The sequence below is a fragment of the Artibeus jamaicensis genome, unplaced genomic scaffold, assembly GCF_021234435.1.
Source record: "Artibeus jamaicensis isolate MK-2021 breed Jamaican fruit bat unplaced genomic scaffold, CSHL_Jam_final contig_426, whole genome shotgun sequence".
NCBI classification, from domain to species: Eukaryota; Metazoa; Chordata; class Mammalia; order Chiroptera; family Phyllostomidae; genus Artibeus; species Artibeus jamaicensis.
In genome coordinates, this window is record NW_026521826.1 from 2,932,786 (window position 1) to 2,957,594 (window position 24,809).

General features: G+C 44.6%; 1 protein-coding gene and 1 long non-coding RNA gene across 4 annotated transcripts in view; one reads left to right on the forward strand and one right to left on the reverse strand.

The window, feature by feature from the left end:
- The first annotated feature begins 7,442 nt into the window (after positions 1-7,442).
- Positions 7,443-18,157, forward strand: LOC119046310 (uncharacterized). Its single transcript, XR_005081961.2, has 4 exons — positions 7,443-7,575; positions 8,192-8,252; positions 16,421-16,577; positions 17,921-18,157. It is a non-coding gene; the product is annotated as an uncharacterized LOC119046310 (long non-coding RNA).
- Positions 18,158-19,258: 1,101 nt separating this feature from the next.
- Positions 19,259-24,809, reverse strand: part of FAM171A1 (family with sequence similarity 171 member A1) — a 128,945-nt gene continuing 123,394 nt past the window's right edge. For all 3 annotated transcript variants that reach the window (XM_053665817.1, XM_037141294.2, XM_053665816.1), the window contains 2 exons: positions 22,134-22,248; positions 19,259-21,515 (listed from right to left, as the gene is read on the reverse strand). In XM_053665817.1, the coding sequence (XP_053521792.1) occupies positions 19,814-21,515; positions 22,134-22,248 (1,817 nt within the window). In that variant the 3' untranslated portion in view covers positions 19,259-19,813. The remainder of the gene's footprint in view (positions 21,516-22,133; positions 22,249-24,809) is intronic.

Sequence of the window (24,809 nt, forward strand, 5' to 3'; positions counted from 1 at the left end):
TTGTTTTTGAAGGTTCTCAAATAATTCTATCTTTAGAGTAGAATATCTCTTTCGAATGGGCTCAACTTGGGCTGGTTGCCCACTGTTGTCGTTCACAGCTGTGCATCGCCTATATCTGGACAGTGGAACCAGACTCGGTCTAACCTTTCATTAAACCCGCAGCTGGGGAGATTGGACTGGGTGACGTCTGCAGGCCTCCTCGTTCTGTGATGACATGAGACCGTCGGACTAGATGCAAAAACGGTCATCCTCTCTTTACATGTTTCTCTCCCATTTCTCTGGGTCACAGCTTGGAGGGAAGTTGCTGAGGTTAAATTTGTTTAATAAATAAGTGAACAAAGTTTATTTCAGATAAAATACATGAAGGTAAAGTCTATTCTCATTATTCACAATAGGAACATTCTATAAAGTCTACATTAAAGCTGAATTAGTGAATACTGAGCTTTTGCACCTCCAAACTCTAACCCCAGGGTCATCCAACTATGGTCTCGGGGACAAATCCAGCCTTGCATATGTTTTAGTAAATAGATTTGCATTGGAACACAGAGGTAAATGCCCATCTGTTTACATATTTTCTATAGCTTCCTTTGGCCACACAGCAGAGTCGAGTAGCTGCAACAGAGCCCATGTCCCATAAAGCCTAAGATATTTACTGTATTTTACTGAAGTTTGCCAGCCCCAGTTCCAATTTGTTCAACAAGCACCAATGGAGTACTTACACTAGGTGCCATTTCTCAAATTTAAAATATTACCTCTGTGATCATGCAACTTTCTTTCCCAATGATCTTATCTATGGTGAGGTTAATTTTAAAAATCCCTTAAATGGCTCAATTTTAGTACTTTTGCTCTCCCTAGCTCTTACCTGAGAGTTAATGTAGAGATCTCGCTGCTACCCCGGAAGTCAATGCCCGGATGCCAGCTCCCCAAGTCTTTTCTCCTTCCGGATGAGCCCCATTCTGCATGCAGCGAAATGCCCTTCTCTGCGGTAACCCCTCTTCCTCCTTCTACTCAGTTCTCTCTTTTTGATACTTTTTTTTAAAGTATAACAGTACAACTACTAGCTAAGAACAAATTCTTATTACCACTGCCTAGGTCAAGAGTTTTCAAACTTTTTTTTTTTAAGTGAAATCTTTTTAGCTCTGGCTGGTGTGGCTCAGTGGATTGAGCGCTGGGCCTGCAAACCAAAGGGTCACTGGTTCAATTTCCAGTCAGGGCACATGCCTGGGTTGTGGGCCAGGTCCCCAGTATGGGGTGCATGAGAAACAACCACATATTAATGTTTCTCTCCCTCTCTTTCTCCCTCCCTTCCCCTCTATCTAAAAATAAAATAAATAAAATCTTTTAAAAAATTAAGTGAAACTATTTTAGAAAAAGTAATTACACAAGGTCCCTAATATATATAAATCAGTAACGATTTTAAGATCTGTCTTGGATTCCTATCTTACAAAACTGCAGAACACTTCAGAATAACTTTAACATCCATTGCTTAGGGTACTGAAGAAACCAATTATGGAAAAAATACATATCAGTGAAAATATGCCTCTTGCTCCTTTAGCTGTTACAAAGCAAACATAGGGCAAAATGAAATAAGACCAATTTGGGTCTACTTTTAAGGGACTTTTCTTTGAGTTCTCTTATTTCCCCATTTATATTTATGGAGGCATTATGACCTGGGTCAACCAAATAAAAAAAATGGAATAGGAAGCCAAAGACTGAGTCATGCAGAACTAGCTCCAATTAAAAGAATGATGAACGGGAAATGTCCAACATCACAGCATGAGGCTGAAGTTAGAGAATGAAACTCTCCTGGAGTGTAACAAGAATAGAGTCAATGTCATGGGCTTGTACCAAAGCCAGAGAGAATGTGTAGCTAGTATAGACTTGCAATCTGGAACTTTCTTTTGGCTAGCTTACTTGCCCATTCCTAAACCTAAGTTAAGGGCCATGCTTCCATCTAGGTTTCTGCAGCAGGGGAATTCAAAACAATGACTTTGGCTGAGAGGCCACCTGCTCCTACGACACAATCCACCATCCATGTGACCAGCGTCGCTGTCTCTGTGTTTAGCTGGAGAGTCATGCCTCCCTCAAACCCTGCATCTCTTCTGCCAGACAGTCTTCTGCTGATCTACAGGAAGATTTTGGCTTTTCCAACCACACTGGACTCCAGATTTTGACTTTCTCATATATCTTGAATTGCAGGCTCTATTAAGACATTTGTTAACATCATATATTTGCAAAATAATATTTTCTTTCTTTGGTAGTCTGGGCATGTCTCTTTCTTGTGGAATCTATGGAAAGCTGCAATAAGCAATCAATACACTCCAATGTTTTGAGTTTTTCTACCAAATCTTGTGTCAGATGTTCATAGGCATATTATCTGAGTTTCAACTTTTGCCACTACATAAAAAGGACTGCCAGCTTCTCAGGCCATATAGAGTGGTTCTCATTATTTTCTACTCTACTCAGTCAACCTCATGTTTTAGGGGCTGTTACTTATCATTCCCCTCTTTATGGAAAAAATTGTACACATCAAGATGAGGAAGAAAACACAGTTCCCACAGACAAATAATAAAAGGAATGTATTAGACCACATTTCAAAAGTATAATGGCATTTAGTTCGATCAGGGCTCCAATTCAATTTCTCTGTGATTCTGTTGACTTATTCTCCTGCATTGTGTCAGTTGAATCGACTTTTTTTTTCTTTCTCTGGTAGCAAAATTATTCTAGCCGTTTCAGTTTTCACTGTGCAGAAAGAGTGTTTGTTTCATCCAGGGGGTGAACAAAAGTGTTTAATTTCACTCTGATTAGACCAGTTTAGACCACATGCTCATTCCCCGACCAGTCACTGGACAAGGAAGGTGTGTTATGTTCATCATCCGCAGCCGGCTCACGGCCTACCCCTCCAGTCAATCTTACCTTAGCTGCACAGCTGCTGTGCGATAGGGTTGGGACGGATGGAAGCAGAAAGGCCACCAACCACGTGTGCCATACCCCTTGGAGAATCTATGGACTAATCAGCTGCAGGGGACAGTGTTGTGTTCTGCATATGTGGCTGCCGGTAGCCCGTTCCTGTGCCTAATGATGTGGTGAGATGGGAGAGCAGTTTCCAAAGACGTAGGCCAGGCAGCAACCCCAAGGTGTCCAAGACACCGAGAGAAGCACGTTCTTCTGCTTTGTCTAAAGGACACCCTTAAAATAGCATGACTATCAATGCAATGCCCTTGGAAGAAAAGGCTTTTAAAAATAGTACAAAAAAACTAAATCTGGGAACTTAAAAATCATACTTTTGTGAAGATCTCAGTCTGTTGTCTGCCTGATGATCATTTCTTTGGTTGGCCACTAGGTAGTAAAGCCAAAAAGGTGTTCTTGTTACTGTGATAGGTATGGGTCTCAGTCTACAAACTTATAGGAGGGACATCCATTTCTTTACTTTCTAGGGCACCTAGATGTAACTCTGAGACCCAGTTCCCTGGATTAGTAGGAAGCCAATTTCCATCATTATGGGGCCATCTCCTGTCCCTAAAGGCTGTACAAAGACGCCAAAGGGTCTTAACTGGCATCATTGCACTGGGGTGCCAAGTAGGTATTCTTTTGCTGTATCTTTCCTCATGGGCTTCTGCTCAACAGTTGTGGTCCAGGTCTACATGGCTCCTCTTGGTCCAGCAGGAATAGTGCCTCTGAGTGTTGGGGCAGGAACTTCTTAGGCAAGACTGGTCAGTCTGGTGCTCAGCACCCTTCCACATACCCCCAATCATCCCTTGTCTTTTCACACATTTTCAGCCTCCTTCACCTCTTCTCCCCACTTTTGTCTTCTAGTCCTTAAAAATACCATACCTCCTCCTTGTAAGAGTTAATAGTGTCAAGGCACTCTTAACACAAACTCTTCAAATTAGCTGATGCTTTCACGCAAGATGGGAACCTAGGTGCTCCAAAGAAATGGAATAGACTCTGCTACCTGCTTGAAGGAGAATAAAGGGTTAAATGTAGGCCACACCAGTGTAACCTGGGTATAAAGAAGTCTGACTTATCACATAATCAAACACAACTTAGGCCTTGTTTCTCCACCACTGTCCTTTTGTAGGGGTGGGGGAAGTTTCCTCTCTTGAAAACTGTCAGGTAGGTGATGTTTCTGGTCAGTCTCAAGCAACAACAATCTTACAGACCATTAGTGACAAAATGAGTCTCAATGCATTAATCAGAGTGCTCAGTCAGCCTTGTGAGCAATCAGAACTTCTGTTGGTTTTGTCATTAAATTTTTTCTCCCCAGGTGGGACCTGCCATAAAGGAGACCATATGGTCTAGCTTCTTTGCTCGCTGAGATATCTGGACCTGGGCATGGGTGCCGGCAGCTGGAGTTCACAGCACCATTTTGTCTAAAGAAATCCTCCAAAATGCTCTCCCTGTCATGACCCTTTAATAAGTGGACTAAGACCTTTCCTTTGTAAGTTCCGCACCCCAAACTGACACTCTGCTACACCAGCATCTACTTTGGGCAGAGTCCCTTCTGCCTGATTCATTCAAAGCCGTGCACACAAGGTGATCTTTATTCTTAAGAGGTTAAAGCCTGGAGTTGGAGGTTAATCCAACTTCCTCCAGAGGTGTCTCGCCTGACCACCTTGGCACCTCTGGGCTCTGCCACGTGTGGCTGTACCATTATTTAGTAAGAGGTGTCCCCACTCTGTGCTTCTGAAACTAGAAAAGCCAGCATTCATGCTTCCTGTCATTACCGGAACCAATAAGCAGAGACAGGGGTTGAAACCTTATGGGCACTTTATTCAGATGGCCAGTGATCTGAAGATGGCAGGTTATGTACCCTAACAGACCATCTTACGTTCCATTTGAAACCGACCCTTTTTATGAGAAGAAAATGTAGGTAAGAAATTTGGAATTCATAGAAAAGGCTAATCAGATAAAAAGCTGCTGCATTCTTTCATCTGTTGATCAGTGATTCTTTTTTTTTTTTTAATCTATTTATTTTTAGAGAAGTGAAGGGAGGGAGAAGAGAGGGGGAGAAAAATCAGTATGTGGTTGCCTCTCGTGCGCCCCCTTCTGGTGACCTAGCTGGCAACCCAGGCATGTGCCCTGACTGGGAATCAAACTGGTAATTCCCTGGTTCGCAGGCCAGCACTCCATCCACTGAGCCACACCAGCCAAGGCTGACTGGTAATTTTTTACCTGTGTCCTGGGCCGTGAGTGTCTCTCCCTGGAACACAGTGGCTCAGATACTATCTTGATGGCTTGCAGTCCTCCTGGGGCACAAAGGTAGAACTGCTTATGGTCTCCTGGAGTCAAGGTGGGTTATACTTTCAGCTCCTGAAACAATAGCTTTTTACAAATATTAACTACTAAGCTTGTTGACTATTACCTAAAACTAAAATTGTCCAACTCTTGAGCCCCCCATCACTTCCACACACGGGCACCTGAAGTCATCCTGTGGAAACATGTTCTCTAACCATCAGAATTTGTCTTTCATAGATGTTCATTCTGATCACAGCTGTACGACCTCGGACTATTCTGAAAGGGAAACATTCCCACAATCTTCTAGGGGTCCAGGGCTCCTATCCAGCATGAAACCCATATTTTATTGCCCTTTCCTTTGACTTTTTCCACATGAATTAGCCTAAATAAATCCAGTCACCCCTTGGGGGAGGCAGTTTCATTTGTAATCGTCACAGTCTTACATCCCATCAGCCTGCACTGTTCATATCTCCAATACACGCATTTGTGTTCTCAGCAAACATGCAAGTCATCAGGAGAACTGAGGAGAAGGGCTCTGCCTTCCGTGAGTCACAGCAGTTTTCTGGATAAAGGTGTTGGAGCACCTTCCCGAGAGCCAAGTGCTGTGGCTACAGGACCTGGGGGACCTGGGACTGGTCAGGAGTTTCAGAGCCTGAAGTGAGAATACAAATTTCCTATCAATATCCATTTAAACGACTTAAAAAACGACCCTGGGACTGATTGCTCTTGGATTGCAGAGGCCGGATAGAATCTTCATTCTGTTATTATTTCAGCCATCAGCATGCAGGCTTGCTAAGAGATGACAGGAGAGCACCGAGAGGGTTTTTGTCTGCAGATCCACACCCTGAAACCACCAGCACTGACTTTAGCAAGGAAACAGATACCAGATAACCATGCTCCTGAGTGACCTCACTGAGAATGTGGTACCCTAACTCACTAAGGGTTTCTGGAACCCTGAATTCTCAGGACAGGTCGATGTTACAGGTCTCAGAGGGAGAAAAAAATACTGTGTCATACGGAGGCATTTTTCTAATAATTCTGAAGGTTATTCTCAAATGAAAAAATTATATGTTGCTACTCTGGAATTCCCGAAGTCCAAGAGATCCTGACTCAGCAAGGATGCCATTTTCCAGGAGCTGGTGTCCCCAAGGACAAAGGGCAAAGTTTTTTTGGTGAAAGAAGTCCTACCGTTTAGGTAATTAACACAGCCATCCCCCTGCCTTTTCTTTTCTTTTTTTTTTTTTTCTGGTGCAAATAATTCAGCTTCACTCTCTTCGTAACTTTCAAGTATGTAACACAGTGTTGTCAACTATGGTCACTGTGCTGCAGACCTTATTCATCTCGTAGCTAAGAAGTTTGTACCTTTTTACCAGCCTCTGTTCTCCTAGCCACTGGCAACTACTTTTCTATGCTGTTCTATGAGTTTGACAGCTATTTTCCTTATATATTTCACATATAGTTGATACCATACAGTATTTGTCTTTCTCTGGCTTACTTCACTTGATGTAATACCCTCTACGTATATTTGTATTGTTATAAATATCAGGATTACATTTTTTGTTTGTTTAAAATAAATGGCCCTGGTTGGTGTGGCTCAGTAGGTTGAGCACCAGCCTGTGAACCAAAAGGTTGCCTGTTCAATTCCCAGATTAGGGAATTGCAAGAGGCAGCCAGTTGATGGTTCTCTCACACATTAATGTTTTTCTCCTTCTCTTTCACTCTCCCTTCCCTTCTCTCTAAAAATAAATAAATAAAATTAAAAAATAAACGAATGAAATAAAATAAATAATTAATGTACAGTTGCAAAATTCTGAATGCTTTGTGGTTGTCAGTTCAGCTCCCCATCTTCCAGTACATTTATCTGGAGTCTTGGGAATGAAGAAAACACATCCAAACCAATGCAACCCAGGAATCAGAGCTAAGTAAGTCCCGGCAAACAGACTACAATCCAGCCTCATCCTACCCCTGGTTCCTGTTGCCTCCTCTCCTCTGTTCTCTGAAAAGTCTCTTGACTTCTAGAACTGAGTGCAAGTCTCACCTCGTTCTTGGAACTTCCCAGACTCTCCTTTTCATCTTAGTCTTTATCTGTTTCACCTTTGGATTTTGGTGAAGTGTACTGGACTTTGTATCAGCAGGCAGGGCACCTACCCCTAAAATGACAGCTGTGGTTGACGCTGACACTGGAGCTTGGGTCAATGAGTTGGTCATGTTTATTTTCTGTCCTTGGGGCGTAACAGGTGCATGTTAAGGCAACATGCAATCATACAGCCAATTACAAATGGATTTGGCCCTGGGCAAGTTCATGGATGTATCTTGCAAGGTGCAAGAAGATTTAAGGTAAGTTTTAAAAGAAACAAAAAAAAGTTGAGTGTGTTTTAAAAAAAGAGAGGTGGGGGGACAACTTTTGAATTAATTAAAACTAATTAAGTTGACAAAAACATGAGATTTAAAAACTACTTTCCACTAATCAGACAATTTCTGTGTCTTAGCTTTGATGGAAAGCTTTGTTCTTACTCCATCCTTAATATCAAAAGCAGAGATTGTGTTTCTTGTAAACTGAGTTAGAGAATGACTTTGATTGCCATTCACAACATTAACGATTTTTACACACCTTTTCTGTATCCATCACGGGGCAATACTATAATTCCAAGGCAGAGGAAGTCAAGAATGCTCTTCAGCTTTCATTCATAGGATGGCCAGTGTCTAAAATCTAGCAAAATGAGAACTGTTGTTCTGTCATGGTGACTTATAAGAGTAATAATGTGGTCATGAGTTACTTAAGGTTTTATGATGAAAATTTCCATATACTTCCATAGGAGTCAAGGTGAAAACTTCCAGAAGTAATATATTCCGAGGTACTTACTTTTTCAAGCACAAGCATGCCTTCAAATGTCTGTGGTGTAATGTATTTGCATAATTTAATGCAAACAGATATCCCATTTTTACTGACTAGGTTATTTGAAGAGCTGAGCTACCAGGTGTGGAGATGCTCATTAAGATCAGCCAAACTGAAAGTAAGTCTTCTTTAATCACTAATTGCAACAGTAAAAACAAGAGGCTAATAGGGAGAAGTGCCAGCTCTCCCAATGTTCCATTTTCCCCATGGATTGGCATGAGGAGAAAGTCAGCATGGACATGGGGTATCTTACTGCAGAAGGTCTGGCTGTTCTATGGACCCAGGGGCACGGGGCAGGGCAGTGCACCAGATCTGGAGTGGGGAGGGCAGCTTCCCCGGTGAGGTGAGGCCTGCCGGGAAAAGCTTTGTAGATTGCCTATGGTTGGACCTGAAAATCACACATTGCTTTTTTCTTTTTGTATTTATTGTTTTAAACAGAAGAAGAAGAAGGGGGAGGGGGGAGAGAGAGAAACATCAATTTGTTGTTCCAGTTATTTATGCATTCTTTGATTGCTTCTTGTATATGCCCTGACCAGGGATCGAACTTACAACCTTGGCATATCAGGACGATGCTCTAACCAACTGAGATACCCGACCAGGGCTGCAGACAGAGCTGCACATTGGGTTTTAACTGGGCTCAGGACTTCTCAGTTTATTGGGTTACATCTGGCCTGTAGGGTGCTTTAGTTCTGAGTTCTATTAAATACTAGTGACCAGGAAGCTTGAACCAACTGAAAGGAAAGGGGAATTTATTAGAAGGGTATTGGAACATTTTAAATAATGGGAGGAAGAGGATGGAATCAACCAGAACCGGAGTCTTGAACACAGCCGGGGCTCTCCTGCCAGCACCTCTCTGCATGTTAGCTTAGTTCCTCTTCTTGTGGCTCGTCTGTCTTCGGCAAAAGGGAGTCTTCACTGGAAAGTTACTGGGCTGGCTCAGGTAACGAAGGGAATATGGCTAATAACAACAACATCAGAGCTTCATATACTGTAGCTCTACCATTAGCCCTATCTTTCCCAGTTCTAGTTAAAGAAAAACAACAAGTCTGATTGGCCCTTATCTGGATCAGTCACTGTGGATGCGGACCAATCACTCTGCTCTCATGGCAGTGACTTGGCCATTGGGCCCCACCCTATCGGGCAATGTTCCCAGAGAAGAAAGGATTATTAGCCAGAAAGAGGAATGTGTCCTTAAACACATGAAAAGAAATGTCATTTCGGTACTCTATCTAAAATCATAAAGGAAGAAGAATTATTGAGAAAACTTGGCAAACAGCTTTACATCTGCCAAAATACTTATTTTATAAATAGAAGAAACATCAAAAGTCACTACGTGGTTCATTAACTTTGTTTTTATAACTTTCTATTTTTTAAAATATTTTATTTCTTTTTTTATCTTTAGAGAGAGGGGAAGGGAAGGAGAAAGAGAGGAAGAAAACATCAGTGTGTAGTTGCCTTTCACATGGTCCCCACTGGGGACCGGGCCCGAAACCTAGGCATGTGCCCTGACTGGGAATTGAACTGTGACCCTTTGGTTTGCAGCCTGTGCTGTTTTTATAACTTTTTAGTAAATTCATTGATCAGCCAGTTGGGTTTTTTGTTTTGTTTTGTTTTTTGTTTGTTTTGTTTTGTTTTTAGCTCTTGCACTGTCTCTCTCTCTTCCCCTTTACACACACACACACACACACACACACACACACAGACACACACACACAGGCACACTGCCCACTGTGCAAGTTCCAGGAGCCAAACTGAATGAAAGGTGAACTTTCTGTTGTTGGAAGGAATCACATTTTCTCTTTCCCTCTTGATTTCCACCTTCCCTGTGCTACAGTTTTATTTAAGTAGCCGGTATCATTAATTCAGTAAGTATGTCTCTGGAAATAAACACACCTTTTCCAACCTCAAGATTTTCTGGAAGGTCCTAATTTTATTCTATTTGCCCAATGAGGAAGTTAAGTTTAAATTAGTGCGCTATAGTCCTACTAGACTGGGAGGAACCACAGTAGCTCTAGTTCATGGTGAAGAGCAGCTGCCGCTCACATGACATAAAACTTCATCGCTGTGCATGATGCCATCCTGGGCCATTTATTTATTGATGTTCTGTCTCATTCCAGTAATGGACTAAGGGGAGCAAGCTTCAGTTTTGTAGAATAATACTCTTTTAAAAGACAACAATCTTTCACATGAGACTAAGTGTTATGTGGTGAAAAATCATTTCTGCTCCATGTTGTTCCTTTTCTGAAGATGCCTCTCTCCAGCTTCCTTTTTACCCTCCAATCCAAAAAAAAGGCAAACCTCCTCCCTGGGAAATAATTATTCCTCTTTTCTCATACAAGAAAACAAAAACTTGTCTTTCTGACCTCTTTCAACGTAAAATGTAATTGATCTCCAATGCAATTGGGGCTATTCCCTGTTTCCAGCGACTTCTTTTATACCCGTCATCAGCTGTGCCCCCTTTGTGTGTCTCCTGATATCAAACATGAAATTTTCCACTACTGGGCATTTGATGTCACATTAACCTACTTTCCTGCCATCTCTGGCCTTTAAGGTGTAACTGACATCCCAGGGCTTGAAATCGCCTCACCTTGGGGAGCAGGTATCAAGTTATCTTTCTACAGCTCAAAGGGTCCCTCAGGACCTAAGTTGCTGCCACCAGGCTTCTCTAAGGAATTTGAAATTCTGTTATACTGTTTATGAAACAAAATTTTACCTTTCCATGAGAAAATGCCACTGTTTCATGTGAATTTTAGAGTGGCGGCGAGCACAGGGAAGTTACTCTGCCTCAGGTTTCCTCGTCGCCTCTGAAATGACAGAAGAACTGATCTCACAGGTCGTGGCGAGGTTGAAATGAGTCCATCCACGGGTTTTTATGGAGATTTCTTTTCACGGACAGGATTGAATCATCAGCTTTGGCCACTCATTCAACCTCCAGCCCCTCTCCTGTCTCCTGAGGTCGGGGGTGGGGGTGGGTGGGGGGTGGGCCTGAAAGTTCCAACCCTCTAGTCTCAAGGTAGGCTCCCCTGACAACCCCCTCCCCCAACCTCTTCCTTAGATGCTTTCCAGAAGTCCCTCCATTAACATAAACTCTGGTGTGGTTTACAAGGTTTTGTTGTGAATATGAAGACACTTCTATCACTTAGGAAATTCCAAGGGTTTACAGGCCCTGTGCCAGGAACAGGGGTAAAGACCACATATGTATATTTCTTATCATAAATCACGACATTACACCTTGTTCACCTGCCTCCCAAACCTCCCTTAATGATGTAGTCCCTCATTTAATTTATGCTAGTTTGAGTTTGGTGTCCGTCATCTGCAACCACAAGAACATTGTCAAATGCAAACGGGATGTGATTGACTGGCGCCTCACACACGTGGGTGGGCTTGGGTGGGGAGACTGAGGTGGGAGACAGTGAGGGGCTATTACAGGTGAGCCTTTTAGAAATGGGGTGGGGGCAGGCCCAGGAGACACTCGCTTATGAGAAGTCTCTTTGTAAGCATTTATTTCACCCCACAGCAAGCACAAGGCTTCTGGGTCAGAGGCAGACCGCTACCTACTTACAAAATCACCTTCACACTGTAATCCCATCCCCATTGTGCCCCTCAGAGATGCAAGGGCCTGGAATTAAGGTAGATGGCTTTTTTTGACATACAGTGAGTGACCTTACAATAGGCAGAAACCCGCAAATTATGAAATTTAGAGTTAACATAGGAACTGCCTTACCACATTGCTGGCTTCCCGCCAGTGTGCTCTCCACCTCTCTGTGCCCTCCCCGCCCCTTCTACTGCCAAGGAGAAAAAGAAACTCCTGCTTTCTAAAGGAAACAGATCTTCTCAGGGAAGAGAAGGGGGTGGTTCCTCAGCATCACAATGAATGTAAATGAAGATAAGGGATTGGCTAACAAATGGCTCCAGGGCAGATAAATCTGCTTCTCTCTCTGAAGTAATCTGCTACGTCTCTTGCAGGTACCACCGAGGTGGCTAGAAAATATTGCTCAGAAAACCCTGGCCAGCCAGGTACACAAAATATCCACCTCGTTTCCTGACACCAGGTGGAATTGATAGGACCTGGTGCATGAATTTGGGTGGTGAGATTGGCATTAGTTTGTAGGGCGACCCTGAGGGCCCTGGCTAAGGAAGTGTGTGTGGTTGAGGGGGGAGGGCGCAGATGTGGGAAGAGACTTGGGAGAGCGGGGCTCCACGGGGCAGGGAAGGGAGAGCCAGGGAGGACATACGGTGCCTCCATCTTGGGACCAGCTGAGTCTGAGGTGCTTGATGGTCATGTGGATGGAGACGCATGGTCAGCAGCTGGGAACCAGGGTCCGAATCACAACAGCAGACCTGGGCTGCAGACACAGCCTGGGAGTCCTTCACAGGCTGTGGGCATGATGCCAGGGGAACATGCAGCACCGACCTGAACAGGATACAGGACAGTTCAACTGGCAGTGTGAATAGAGCAGAGGAGAGGCTGGTACACCTGTCAGGCATGTACATGCCACTCGGCCTGGGGGACTCGACTGAACACTCGTGCCCTCCCCAACTGCAGGTCTAGGGCAGCACAGCCACCCCACCCTGGAAACAAGGGGAAAATCCATCATTCCCAGAGCGGTCCAGTAGAAGGTGCCCTAAAGCATCTTCAGACTTTCTAAAACAGCCGTGTACAGGCCTGTGTGTCAGAATCAGCTGGAGGAATGTCTTAAAAAACTCCCAGTGACAGGTTCCACTTGCAAAGATGCCGATTCAGATGGGTCTGTGGGTGTGCCTGATGGCTTCCGGATTTTTATCTCCCCAGGAGATGCTAATGTGCATGTGGGTTTGTACCACTCTTCTAAAGGTTTGGGCACATGATTATGGTCTCCCTACAAGAGCAACTAAATAAAGAATGAAGGGGTCACTGCTGTGTTTTTGCAAAGGTATTTATTTACCTTTGGGATTAGTAGCAAGTAAACTATGGGCATTGGGCTCCTACCCTAAGTTACCGCTTGTGTAAGCGGTGCACTCATGGGCGTTTGTACACCAACATGTGAGACTGCACCTTCACTGAGCCCACTGGGTAATGATGAACACTTAGCAACACCTCCTACTGGCACAGAGGAGGAGAAGCTTGTAGAAGGCATCAAGCAGAGGAAAACAGAGACCCTGTTGTTTTGTCTACCATTTTCCAAAAAAAGCTGACAAGCAGCTGGTCTAACAAAGGATGATCATTGTTATACTGTAGCAAGAGCCATCAGGAACTACAGGATATAAAGAATGATTAAGAGAAGTAACAAACTGTATACGTACCATACTTTACAAAGAACTTACAGATATTCGTTCTTACTTGAACTCAACCCACCCAGAGAGGTGAGCAGAGCAGGTACTACCAACCCCCCTCTCCCCCCGCCCCGGCCACTCAAGTCAATCAGCTGTTTGACCGTCGGTGACAGGCTGACTCTCAGGTGTTCTGAGCCCAGGGGACCATGCAAGTCCAGGCTTCTCACCAAAACCCTGAAATGTTAATAATTAGCATGGCTGCCAATGCCTTCTATTCTGTCAAGTGTCTATTGGACGCAGAAGGCGAACAGATGGCAGAGGGTGCAGAAGGGCTGGCAGGAAGCACCGGGGCTGAGACTCGGCATGAGGAAGACACACACAGGGCTGGGCGGCAGGAGATGGGGCCCTGTCTCATGCTGTGGTCTGAATGTTTGTGTCCCGCCAAAAATCCTTAGGTTGAAATTATAATGCCCAAGGTGATGGTATGAAGAGATGGGGCCTCTGAGAGCTGTGCGAGTCAGGAGGGTACAGCCCTCAGGAATGGGTTTGTGGCCTTGTGAAAGAGACCTCACTGAGCTCTCACCCGTCCTGCTATGTGGGGTCACAGTGACAAATCTTTGACCTGAAAGAGGGTCCGCACCAGAACCTGACCATGATCGTAGACTTCCAGGTTCCAGAACTGTGAGAATTTTGGTGGTTCATAACTCACCCAGTCTAGGGTGTTTTTGTTACAGCAAAAGCCTGCCTGGACTAAGATACTCCATGCAGTCACTCCATGCTGCTCCTGCAGGGAGGTCATTGCAACACTTTTGCCTTCAGTGCCCTACTGTGAGGTTACCTAGCCTCTTTCCTGTTCTAGATTCGCAGGCTCTCTAATTCCTGTTCATCCAGTCGAAGTGTACATGGTGTTACAGGGATGATTAGAGGCTTTGCAGGTACCAGAATACCAGCGTCAAACAAGTCACAATCACTGTAAAGAATAACAAAAAGTTTATCAGGGACTTTGGTGTGTATTTATATCCATAGCTTTGAAAATAGTTTTTTGGGGTGAGGGGAAGGCTTGCAGTTTCTCCTTCCTCTAAAGAGCTTTAGCTGGAGCCGCCGGGCCTCTGCTCCGTCCTTCCTGTCCACCTCCCGCCTGCTCCTCAAGTTCCACGGAGCAGGGCCACCAGCATGCCCACCTCCACAGGTTCTCCGTCATGTGGAAGGCTGGTATCAAAGTCTCAAAACATAACTGCAACTGGCTTTAATTATGGTGTCAAGAGCAAATGAAGAGGTCATGGAATTTCAAAACAGCTGAAAAATCCCCAACCATTTCTACCAGTGCACACATTTTTATCCCCTTGTCCTCCAATTGGGGAGGTCTGCAAAAAGTAAAATTTAAAAGAGGGTGAACATGAGAAAGCACACAGTTTTTCACACCTGTGGCCTGATTACTTTTAGCTTTTATGGTCTTACTTCCTTTTTGGTTCTGGTCTCATTTTCCTGAGTGCTTTGCTTCACTGTTTTAGCATTGATCTGTTTTACTTTATAGCAAGTGAAATCCCAAACGCACAAGGTCTTTGTCATTTAAATGATGTTGTGTATCCTGTCATGGTTTATGGCACATTCTTTCATAAATTCCTCCGCCATCCTGCAGCCAGACCAGAACCATGAGAAGGCAGGTGGTTCTTTTCCCCATGAATGGCGCCCATATTGCACCCTGAGTTACATTCACACCCAGGGAGCAGTTTCACCCAGATTTTTCTGTTCTAATTAGAGGTTTCCATGTGAAGCTTCAAAAAGACAAGAGACCAGGTATTGGAGTCAGCAGACCTTCATTGCTGTTGTTAGAAAAGGAGATTACTAAAATTTTAATTTTACAAACTTATCACTAATTATATTAAAAACAGAGGTAATACTCAAAATTCACTGGTCCCTATTATTTACTATACTTGATTCTTCTTACTGATGGTAGTTACACTTTAGAAAGTTGTCATGAACACTGAATGAAGGAATCCAATGTTAGAATCATTGTTCCTAGAAGAAATACAGGGTGAAGTGCCTGTGAGCCTCTGGTCACAATATCCTTATCAACGGACCAATATATAATCTTGTTTTATCTGTTGGTGCCCTAACATTGAACTCAAGGCCAATGGCACTGTAACTGATGCCTGAATGAAGCTTATCTAACACGTGTATTTTCCCCCTAAGGCACACTATAAGTCTTCTGGACCTTCAGAGAATTCGGTAAACACTTCGGCACTAGGCTTGGGGGTCATTTAACAGTGCAGTCACCAACAAAAGCACATGAATGGAGAAAATGTCGGAACATGGTACTGGGAAACTCAAATTTTTCATTGCGCTGCACGTGTCCATGAATGACTATGAAAACGTAGCAAGGACTGATTTGGGGGTTACAAATAAATTTTAGCAGGTTTGCAAATATGGAATCTGCAAGCAATGAGGAGCAACTATTTGACTATGCTCTTGAGGTCACTTACCTTCCTTGTATCTGTGGAAATAGAGCTGTGTGCAACAGTGCATTTCTTTCCAACACTTAAAAAAAAGTAATGACTTTAGAGAGAAGGTAGAGAAGAGAAACATCAATTTGTTGCTGCACATATTTATGCATTCATTGGTTGATCCTCGTGTGTGCCCCGACCGGAAATCAACCCCACAAACTTGGTGTATCAGGATGACAGGCTGACCAGCTGAGCTGCCTGGCCAGAGCCGGGCCCCGACTCTCGAGTGCAGTGCTGTCACTCTAGTTGCTTGAAACTGGCCCCACGGGGGTGTTCACACCATGGAGACTGGCAGTGCCACACGGCTTGATTTGTCGACTGCCTAGATTTAGGAAAACTATGGAGATAATGCCAATAACGCAGATTCAACTTAAAACTGTGTCACGTCTAAATGGTATGGTGATTGCTGAGGGGAGGGTGCTATAAAGGCAGTGAAATGGTATGGGAACAATACAATAAAGATCAAATTAAAAAAACTTGGGGAGGGCGCAGAATACTGATTACTACTAAAAAAAGGCTCCCTGTCTAGACCATGACACCAAGACTGGCGCAGCGAGTAGAAGAAATATTCCTACAGGATGCGGAAACTGTTATCCAACTCAGCAAAGAAGACACTCCGTCGTGGTGGACGACCGAGAGACAGCCTGGCTCGTGTCTGTTGTCCCAGCTTCATCTTAACCATGCACGTAAAAAAGCCTATTAATGTTCATGTCAGAGCTACATCCTTTTGTCAGTTGCTTGTAACAAGTATGACGAAAATCGACAAAAGCATTCTCTGAGAACAGCTGTCAAATAGAATTTACAGTGATGTATTTTGTTAGGATTTGTAAGTTGTGTCCATACACAACCTTTAGTTGGGAACAGTTCTAACTTAAATGCATTCACACCCAGAGACCTGGGGGTTAAGCAGCACATCCCTGCTTCTAGCTGAGTGGCCTCAATTCCTTAACCTCCCAGACCTCAATAGTTAGGTTTAAAACAGAGGAATAGATAGATACAGCTTCATAACAAGGTTTTGAGAACTGAATGCATTGCTGTTCCCGATATATAGTTTCCAGGGTAGAGACTCAGTGAAGGTCAGACCCCCTCTACTCACCTGGAAGACCGCAGCCGATCCAAGCCGCCCCTGGGCACTCCCGTCTAGTCTTCCCAGAGCTGGCCCTGGATCCCTTTATCCCCAGTAAGTCCCCTTAACTAAGTCAGGTGAAAACTCACCACTAGGTGGCACAAGCAAGATGCCTTTGGTGGCTTTCGTTCTTCAGACAATATGATTGATGCAGAACACTATGACACATTTTACTCTCACCAGCCTAGAGAGAAGGTAAATAAAATGTTTACAGTCTGCAGTCACGGTGCTGTGTGCAGACAGTTTGAGTCTGGTGATGAGCTTTGGCACCTGAGTGAAAATGTTACCCTGTGAGCCTCATTTTTGGACAAGCGAAAATGATTAAGCCCCGTCTTTGGCAGAATCAACTTCCCTTTGGCAAACCCTGTTTTCCTAGACACACGTGTCTTCTGGCCTCTGCCGGCTGCCCCACACTTTCCATAGTCGTGGCAGACGCGGGTGTGTCCAGCCTGATGGGAGGCCAGGAGAGCCCTCTAGCCCCCCACTTCCTGCCACATCTCCCACGATCAGTACTGTCAGGTTCTTCTGGAAGCTGGTGCTCTAAGGAGTGACTGTCCTGGCGGCAACCTTAGGCAGAGTGTGAAGGGCTGGGGACCTCCCAGCACTCCCCCGATCACCCAGGTCTGACCTTGAGCGTTCTTGGACAGGCCGCTTACCGTTTCTTCGGACAGTAGTTGACGAAGGGCCTCTCCCTGGAGCATTGGTGGGGTCTGCAAGGGCTCACTTGCCACCTATCGGTGGGATCGTTCACTCCCAGAGGCTTCCTCATTTATTAAACCACAGACACCCATTTATTTGTTTTTTAAATCGTCATCTGAGGAGATAGTTATTGATTTTTTTAGAGAGAGAAGGGAGGGGTGGGGAGGGAGAAAGAGAGAAACATCAATTGGTTGCCTCCCACAGGTGCCCCGACAGGGAATCAAACCGGCAACCTTTGGATGCACAGGACAACGGAGCAACCCTGCCTGGGCCACAGATACCCATTCAGAGGTCCCAACACTGTGGGAAAATCTCTCCACAGCTTTCCCTCTTAAAAGCAAAATACTAAACACCAACATTTTAGAATTAAAATAATAAAAATCAGCCTGGTTAGATTTCTGCCTGCCTGGAATTCACGAATAAAGATTTTGTAATAAAAAAGCTGTGCCTATAAACATAACTAGCTTCGTTTATTTCCACTAATCTCTTCTGTGTTCAGATGTCTCCATTAATTATTTTGAGGAATAATTTTACACATCTGGGATGGCTCTGGTCATTTTAATGAGGTCTTTTGGAAGCTATTCCGAGGCGAGTCAATATTGAACATGAAAGAAAACGTCAGTTTCCTGTTAAGTGCAGACGCCTCTCCCTGTCTGACACAGCACACGATGTTGTTTTGTGTTCTTGAATGAAATTCAATGCAGCAAAGGCAGAGTTGAAGGACTTAAATCATAGTGTAAGTTTACGGTCTTTGGATATAAGTCCAACGAATTGGCATTTAGACTGCCAAGAAAGGAACAGCAAATTCTTCGTAATAACTTTGAAACACATAATGGCTCAGATGAATGAAAAGGACCACAAGGTTGTTTTTTTCCCTTCAGAGTTTATTTTGAATGTTCGTTTTTGGATAACCAAGCAGCTCTTTAAGGAGAATGCACAGAAGAGTCATTCTGGCACTTTTGGATAGTACATAAGATTCTTTTTTTTAATAATCACACTTAGTCCACTTGCTCCATCCATACTCCATGTTAGGAGAGCAAGATCAGCCCATAGGATTCCAGCGTTAATACGTAACTGTATATACAAACAGACAATAAAACCATAATGGCGGCCGGGGGCCAAAGGGATGGAGGGGGGTCTCTAAGGTGTGCTCTAGTCTATCTTAGCTACACAGAATCCACGTCACACAGGAGAACGAGAGTACACTGCGCTGAAGTCGGAACTCTGCGCACCAACGGGCACTTGGCAGCATGCAGTTCAAAGAAAAGGGGCATTGTTTAATAACTTTATAAAATCCAGGCAGTTCTGTTACAGGAGTTAAGAAAAACAAAGAGTGTAAGTGAGGGACTGTCTGTTGTCACTGTAAAAAAGGCACTTGGAGTTAATGGGACCAGAATTGAAGGATTCTCAGCCGATAAAAAATTTCAGTACAATTCTATTAAAAGGCTTGGATGTTAAGAGATGACGCTCAGGAGTTCCTGAAAAGAGACACGGAAAGAAACCACCAAGAAGCAGAACAGATGAAGACGAAGGACTAGAATCTTGACAACCAAACCGGGTTTTATAAAAATAGTGAACCAGAAATGAAACCCAAGCAAAGCAAAAACCTCAGCAAAGTGAGAGCACAAAGCAGCAATGCATAGCTTCCCTTTGAGGTAATGAGTACCTCGAGACACTAAGTGCCAAGCTAATTTCTCAATCATAACTTCATAGGAGCATCATCATGATAAAACTGACTCGAGCAATGCAAAAAGAGTTTCATCTGTTCCCAGAATCTGAAGGAAAACTGAGGTTATCATTAGAACCCAGCAATATCACTTAGGGTTTTTCAGTGTCCTCAGAGCGGGGACACATCAAGTACATGGAAGGACATTCAGACACTACGTTCAGCCACCTCCCAGGTGGCGAGGCATCCCTTAACTAACCGTCTCCTTTCTTTGGAGTCACCGCTGTGATTCCTTTCCAATGTTTACGTGAACGATAATGGAAACGTCCACTGGCCATGGTTGCCCTCATTCGACTTCCTCCACAAACACATGCACTTCCCGCAGTAAGACTTTTTGGCAATTTTGTTAGATAGGGTGACTCTACGGGCACTCATTTAATGTTAAATGCCATCAGGGGTCTCTCTTCCCGCTTCTGCCAGGGGCTCTTCTTGTCCTCTCCTTGATCATCGTCGTCATCATCTTCATCGTCCTCGTGAGCAGATCTTCTCTGATCGGGGCTGGCTAAGGGCTCTGCGGGGACATCCGCAGTTCGTCTGGTGGTCTCCTCCTGCAGGCTGGGCAGCTGGCCGCCACTTCTCCGGCTAGAGCTGTCCAACAAGCATCGAAGGGCACTGTCATCGGGGGTGCAGACAGTGGTGCCACACTCGCTGCCACTTTGGTCCATGTCTTCCAGGTACACGAGCTGCGTGTAGGCAGTGCTGTCCGCCGCCCTCGGCTCCTTCTGAGAATGCTCCTGGACCGGTGGGTGGTTCTGCGGGAGAGACAAAGGATCTCCTCTTCCCTTCCGGGCAGATTTTGGTTCATTCATATCCACGCCAGAGTCCAAACTGGCATCATTACTTCCGTTCCTTCCAGCTCTTTGGAGATCTATGTAAGAGTGTCTAACATGCGCGTTGGACCTGCCGTCCAGGGAGACAAACCAGGCCCGGGGGTGTGGGAGCGGCTTCCCGCCGCCGAGTTCCATCAGGGCCTTCTCGGTTAGGAGCTGGACCTCGCTGTTCATCTGGGCCAAGGCCGCATCGTTCAGGGATGCTGGGATGGACAGAGACTCCGACATGGACGCGTTCTGCGGGCTCCACTCCCGGCTGCCTGCATCTTGCAAGTGCTGCTGAGAGATTGCCTGGCACGATAAGGGTTGGGCTTGGATCTGGGAGGAGGGGTGCGGGAAGATCCCCGCATGGGGGCTGGAGAGCTCAGCCTGCAGTCTCTCGATTTCAAGCTGCTGGTCTGCTGGGACGACCAGGGGCTGGCCCACGTATGAGTGGTCCCCAGGGAGTTTCATGTAGTGAGCGGGGATGACCAAGGCAGGCAACACTTTTCTGTAAACGCTGTCATTGACCTGGTCAACAGAACTGCAGCACACCAACTGGCCGGGCCGCGGAAAAGATGTAGGCCTTTCCAGGTGGTCTACGGATCTCGACATCATACATTCAGTAGGTCTGCGGTCAAGCAGCTGTTCTTTTTCGGGAGAGGAGGGCGTGGGGTACATGTGTTCCTGAATGGTAAGCTTACTCGCTGTGGAAATATGGGTAATGGAGGCCTGACTGTCTCTGTCTTGCTTCTCAAACAAAGGCTGTGACAGCATGGCATTGTAACTCCTCCTGTAGTCACTGCTGCCGGGGGACTCATAGCCTTCCCTCTCCACAGATTTCCTGGCCTTTAAAGGGAAAATCTCCACGGACTTATGGTAGTCTTTCCCCAGCGTCCCGCTTGTCGTCAGGTTATCAAAGGAGATCTGGCTTTTATCCTCTTCCTTATGCGACAGCAGCTCCTCCCGAGAGCTGAATTCTTGGGAGGTGCTGTAGGAAAGCTTTAGCATGGGGGTGTGCATGTCCACTTCTCCGTTGGAAGACATCATTTCCAAATGGACCCCGCTCATCAGCTCCTTGGTGCCCGGGGCGTCCGGGCGGCTGTGGCTGGTGACGGAGAGCGGGCCGGGGAATTCCGACTCCCGACGGGAGAACAGCAAGTTGATGTGAGACATGGAGGTGGACTGATCTCTTTTGGAACTCTCCAGGGCCGCGGGAAGCTGCAGTTTTCTGTGGTGCTGACGAGGTTTCAAGCACTTCCGCCTGAGATCAAAGAGACAACAATCCAAACCCACAGATTAAAGATGCTCATCATGGTCAAGTTCAAGTAAAACCCTAACTTGCAACTGCCAAAGAAAGAAACAAGACAACACAACTCATAGGCAGCGGCAGCCAGAAAGCCTGCTCTCCCCACACCCTCAGCCTTATTTTGATTCAGAGCAGCAAAATCCACGGACCTCACCCTCAGGCTTTATAAGTGTATCTGAATTATCCACTCACAAGCAGTTCCCCGAAGAAGAATCAACAACATTCTTGCAAACGGAACAGACGAGGCATCACAATAAAAATAGTTCTGCTTTGTCCTTGAGAATCTCATGTCTTAATCAGCATTTAGGGATATTCTGAACGAATCATAGGACAACTGTCAAACATTTCTTTTATAACACCTCTTCTAAGCAGTGTTATTTATATACAGTGTGCCTCCTGCGTCCTTTGTTCGTTTGCAAGTTAGATGACAAATGTTCCATTTGTTGACATTTTTTCATGAGGAAAAAAGGGACCTCAATCAGAGAGAGGGAAAAAAAGAGAGACCTCCACTTCAATGCTTGCACAAGACATTCTAAATGAGAACAAGATATTGCCAAAATGGTAAAACATTACCTGCAGTAATATAAAAGGAGACACAGCAAAACCAAAAGTATGAAAGCCATTCCTCCTAAAATGGCCAAAAGAAACACCGTGTGATACGTGGTGATGTCCTGTGTGACCACGGGACCTGGAAGGCCAGAAAAGGGCATTTTAGATTTGTGAACCCTTCAAGTATAAAGAGGGATAATGAATAAAAATCTCATGTTTTTATTACTCTTACGGGCCTGGAGCAGGGCAGATGCAAACACCCTTCAGATGATGTCACAAGGTCACTCAGTGCGGAGGGACGGCCACGCCGGCACTGAAGCGGCCATGGCCAGCGGCAGCCTGAGCACACGCACGCACTGCCTGCAGCCTGTCAAGGGTCCCTCCTTGGCCGAGAGAGCCACATCCATTCAGCATTCTGAACTCGTGAATTTAATAAAAGCAAATGGAAGCATGATAATATAATGAGTGGGGCTTTTATGCTCAGAGAGAGATGGCGTGGATGTCAAGAGATTTTATACTACAGAGAGAAAAATCACAAGATTTTATTCTCACTTTCACTGGGTGGTCATTACGAGCGTGCAGGCCCTTTGCCTGAATAAATGGGTTGTAGACCTACAAAAGAAACAGACCCTGACTTAAATCCATTGACAGCTTATTACAGGATGTCAAGTGTTTCTAAAGGCCTTCCATTTTTTTTAAAAATAAAATCTTCCTTTGCAGCGACTTTTCAAAATGATGAACCTTATGTGGCCACAGATCTCTCCAGAATTTATAGACCAGGTTATCAGAGATAAACAGACTTTCATTTATATTGTAAAAAATCTCAAGATTCTTTGACAAAGACTCTTTATGTTCAACGATGGTAAGGACGTATCTTAATGTCACTGACAGCAGACCCACTATGTTGGCAAGCCCCCTCCCCCAGGGCCAAATCACGCTCTCTGGGCCCTTCCTGGTGCCCAGGTGCCCTGGCAGGGCCCTGAGGGTGGGAGGGCAGGAGTGCGGTTTTCTGTTGTTTCAGAGTCCTAAGATTCTGATTACTAAATACCAAAAACACGCATTTGCTTATTGATTTTTGATATTCTAAGGGATAGATAGATTCCTTCAAAAATCTTTTGAAGGAGACAAATCTCTTAAAAGCTTAACAAGCCCAACAAGGTTTACTAGTTTTTGTGAACAGTGACATTACTGAAGTTCCCAGGATGACACCATCCTCTCTCACACATAATCCACTTCAGTGGGGTGGAGTTTACACTTACAAAAAGTCAGAAAAATGTCTGACAACTATATCCCACTTTAATCACTCAGAGAAACGACTGTGTTACACAAAGACACCCCCACAGGCATGGGGCGCACATAACAATCATTTCCGAATAACTGAAGCTCGATTCCTTTAAGTGCTTAAATGTTAGTATTTTAACTTCTGCCCGAGGAAACCTTTATACAATTCACAGGCATACTTTTTTTCCTTCTTAACTAGAGAATTAAAGAGGAAAGCCGTAATTACGTTCTTGTCGGTTCGGGGTTCATGAAGACACCGCCTCACTGTAATTTGTTTTAATAACAGCAATGGCTGTGAGATTAACAACATATGTGTTTCCACATTAAATGACATCAGGGGCTGTGCTATGCATGCTTTTTATAGATTTTTCCTTCCCTGCTAGGAAGCTCCAGCGGACCTACATCCAGCAGTTCTTTCTCCCCTCTTTACAAAAGCATCAATTAATCTGTCACATGACGGGAAAAGTGATGGCCAAGGTTGTTTGAAATAGGTCTAAAATGAAAGTTGACTTTAATGCATGGGCCTCGATTTGTGGTCTCCACTTCGGTACTTAAGGGAATTTCTTTTCTTCCGTACTTTTCATCATATTCTAGCGAGTTCCGATTTGGAGACTGGTTCACACCTATATTGCTACAAGAACAGTATCATAAAGGGAAACAGTCCGTAAACACAGACGTGACGTGTACATTTCCTCAGTATGGGACTATAAAGTAGATGGTGACGGATCTTTCCATACCCATCTAGGAATGGCCTCCGACAAATTAGTTGCTTCGGGAGTCTCAGTGTTCATCCCAGTGGTAATTCCATGGCAAAAATATTCTGGACTCCCAATTTGGAACTGCCTTCATGATTCATTTACAAGAGGCTCTTTTCAATCACAGCACACCTTGACCTAGGCTCAGTCACCCACTTCATTCGCCAGGCTGGGATGTGCATGACTTTTAGATGTACCCATGAAAAACCAAAGGAACCATCTGCGCATAAAGATGGGCTATCAGTGAAGAGTTTCACCAAGGAAGGCAGTCCAAGGGATACAGATTCGAAATGTATTTTGAGCAATGAAAGCCATCACTGGAAATAACTCTCCTAAGGTGACTATTTTGAAAAATGATGCTGGCCCTGGCTGGGTAGCTCAGTTGATTAGAGCATCACCCCAAAACGCTAAAGTCATGGGTTTAATCCCTGGCCAGGGCACATACAAGAGAGAACCAATGAATGCACAACTAAGTGGAATACCAAATTAATGTTTCTTTTTCTCTTAAACCAATCAGTAAAAAAAATTAAAAACAAAAAACCCCAATTCTGGAATGTTCACTGTGATAAATTAGGGCACAAATGTTAAAAAAAAAACAAAAAACTTTTAGTCACACTTTAAAAAATACAAGTTCATTCACATTTCCTAAACGGAGATGCATATT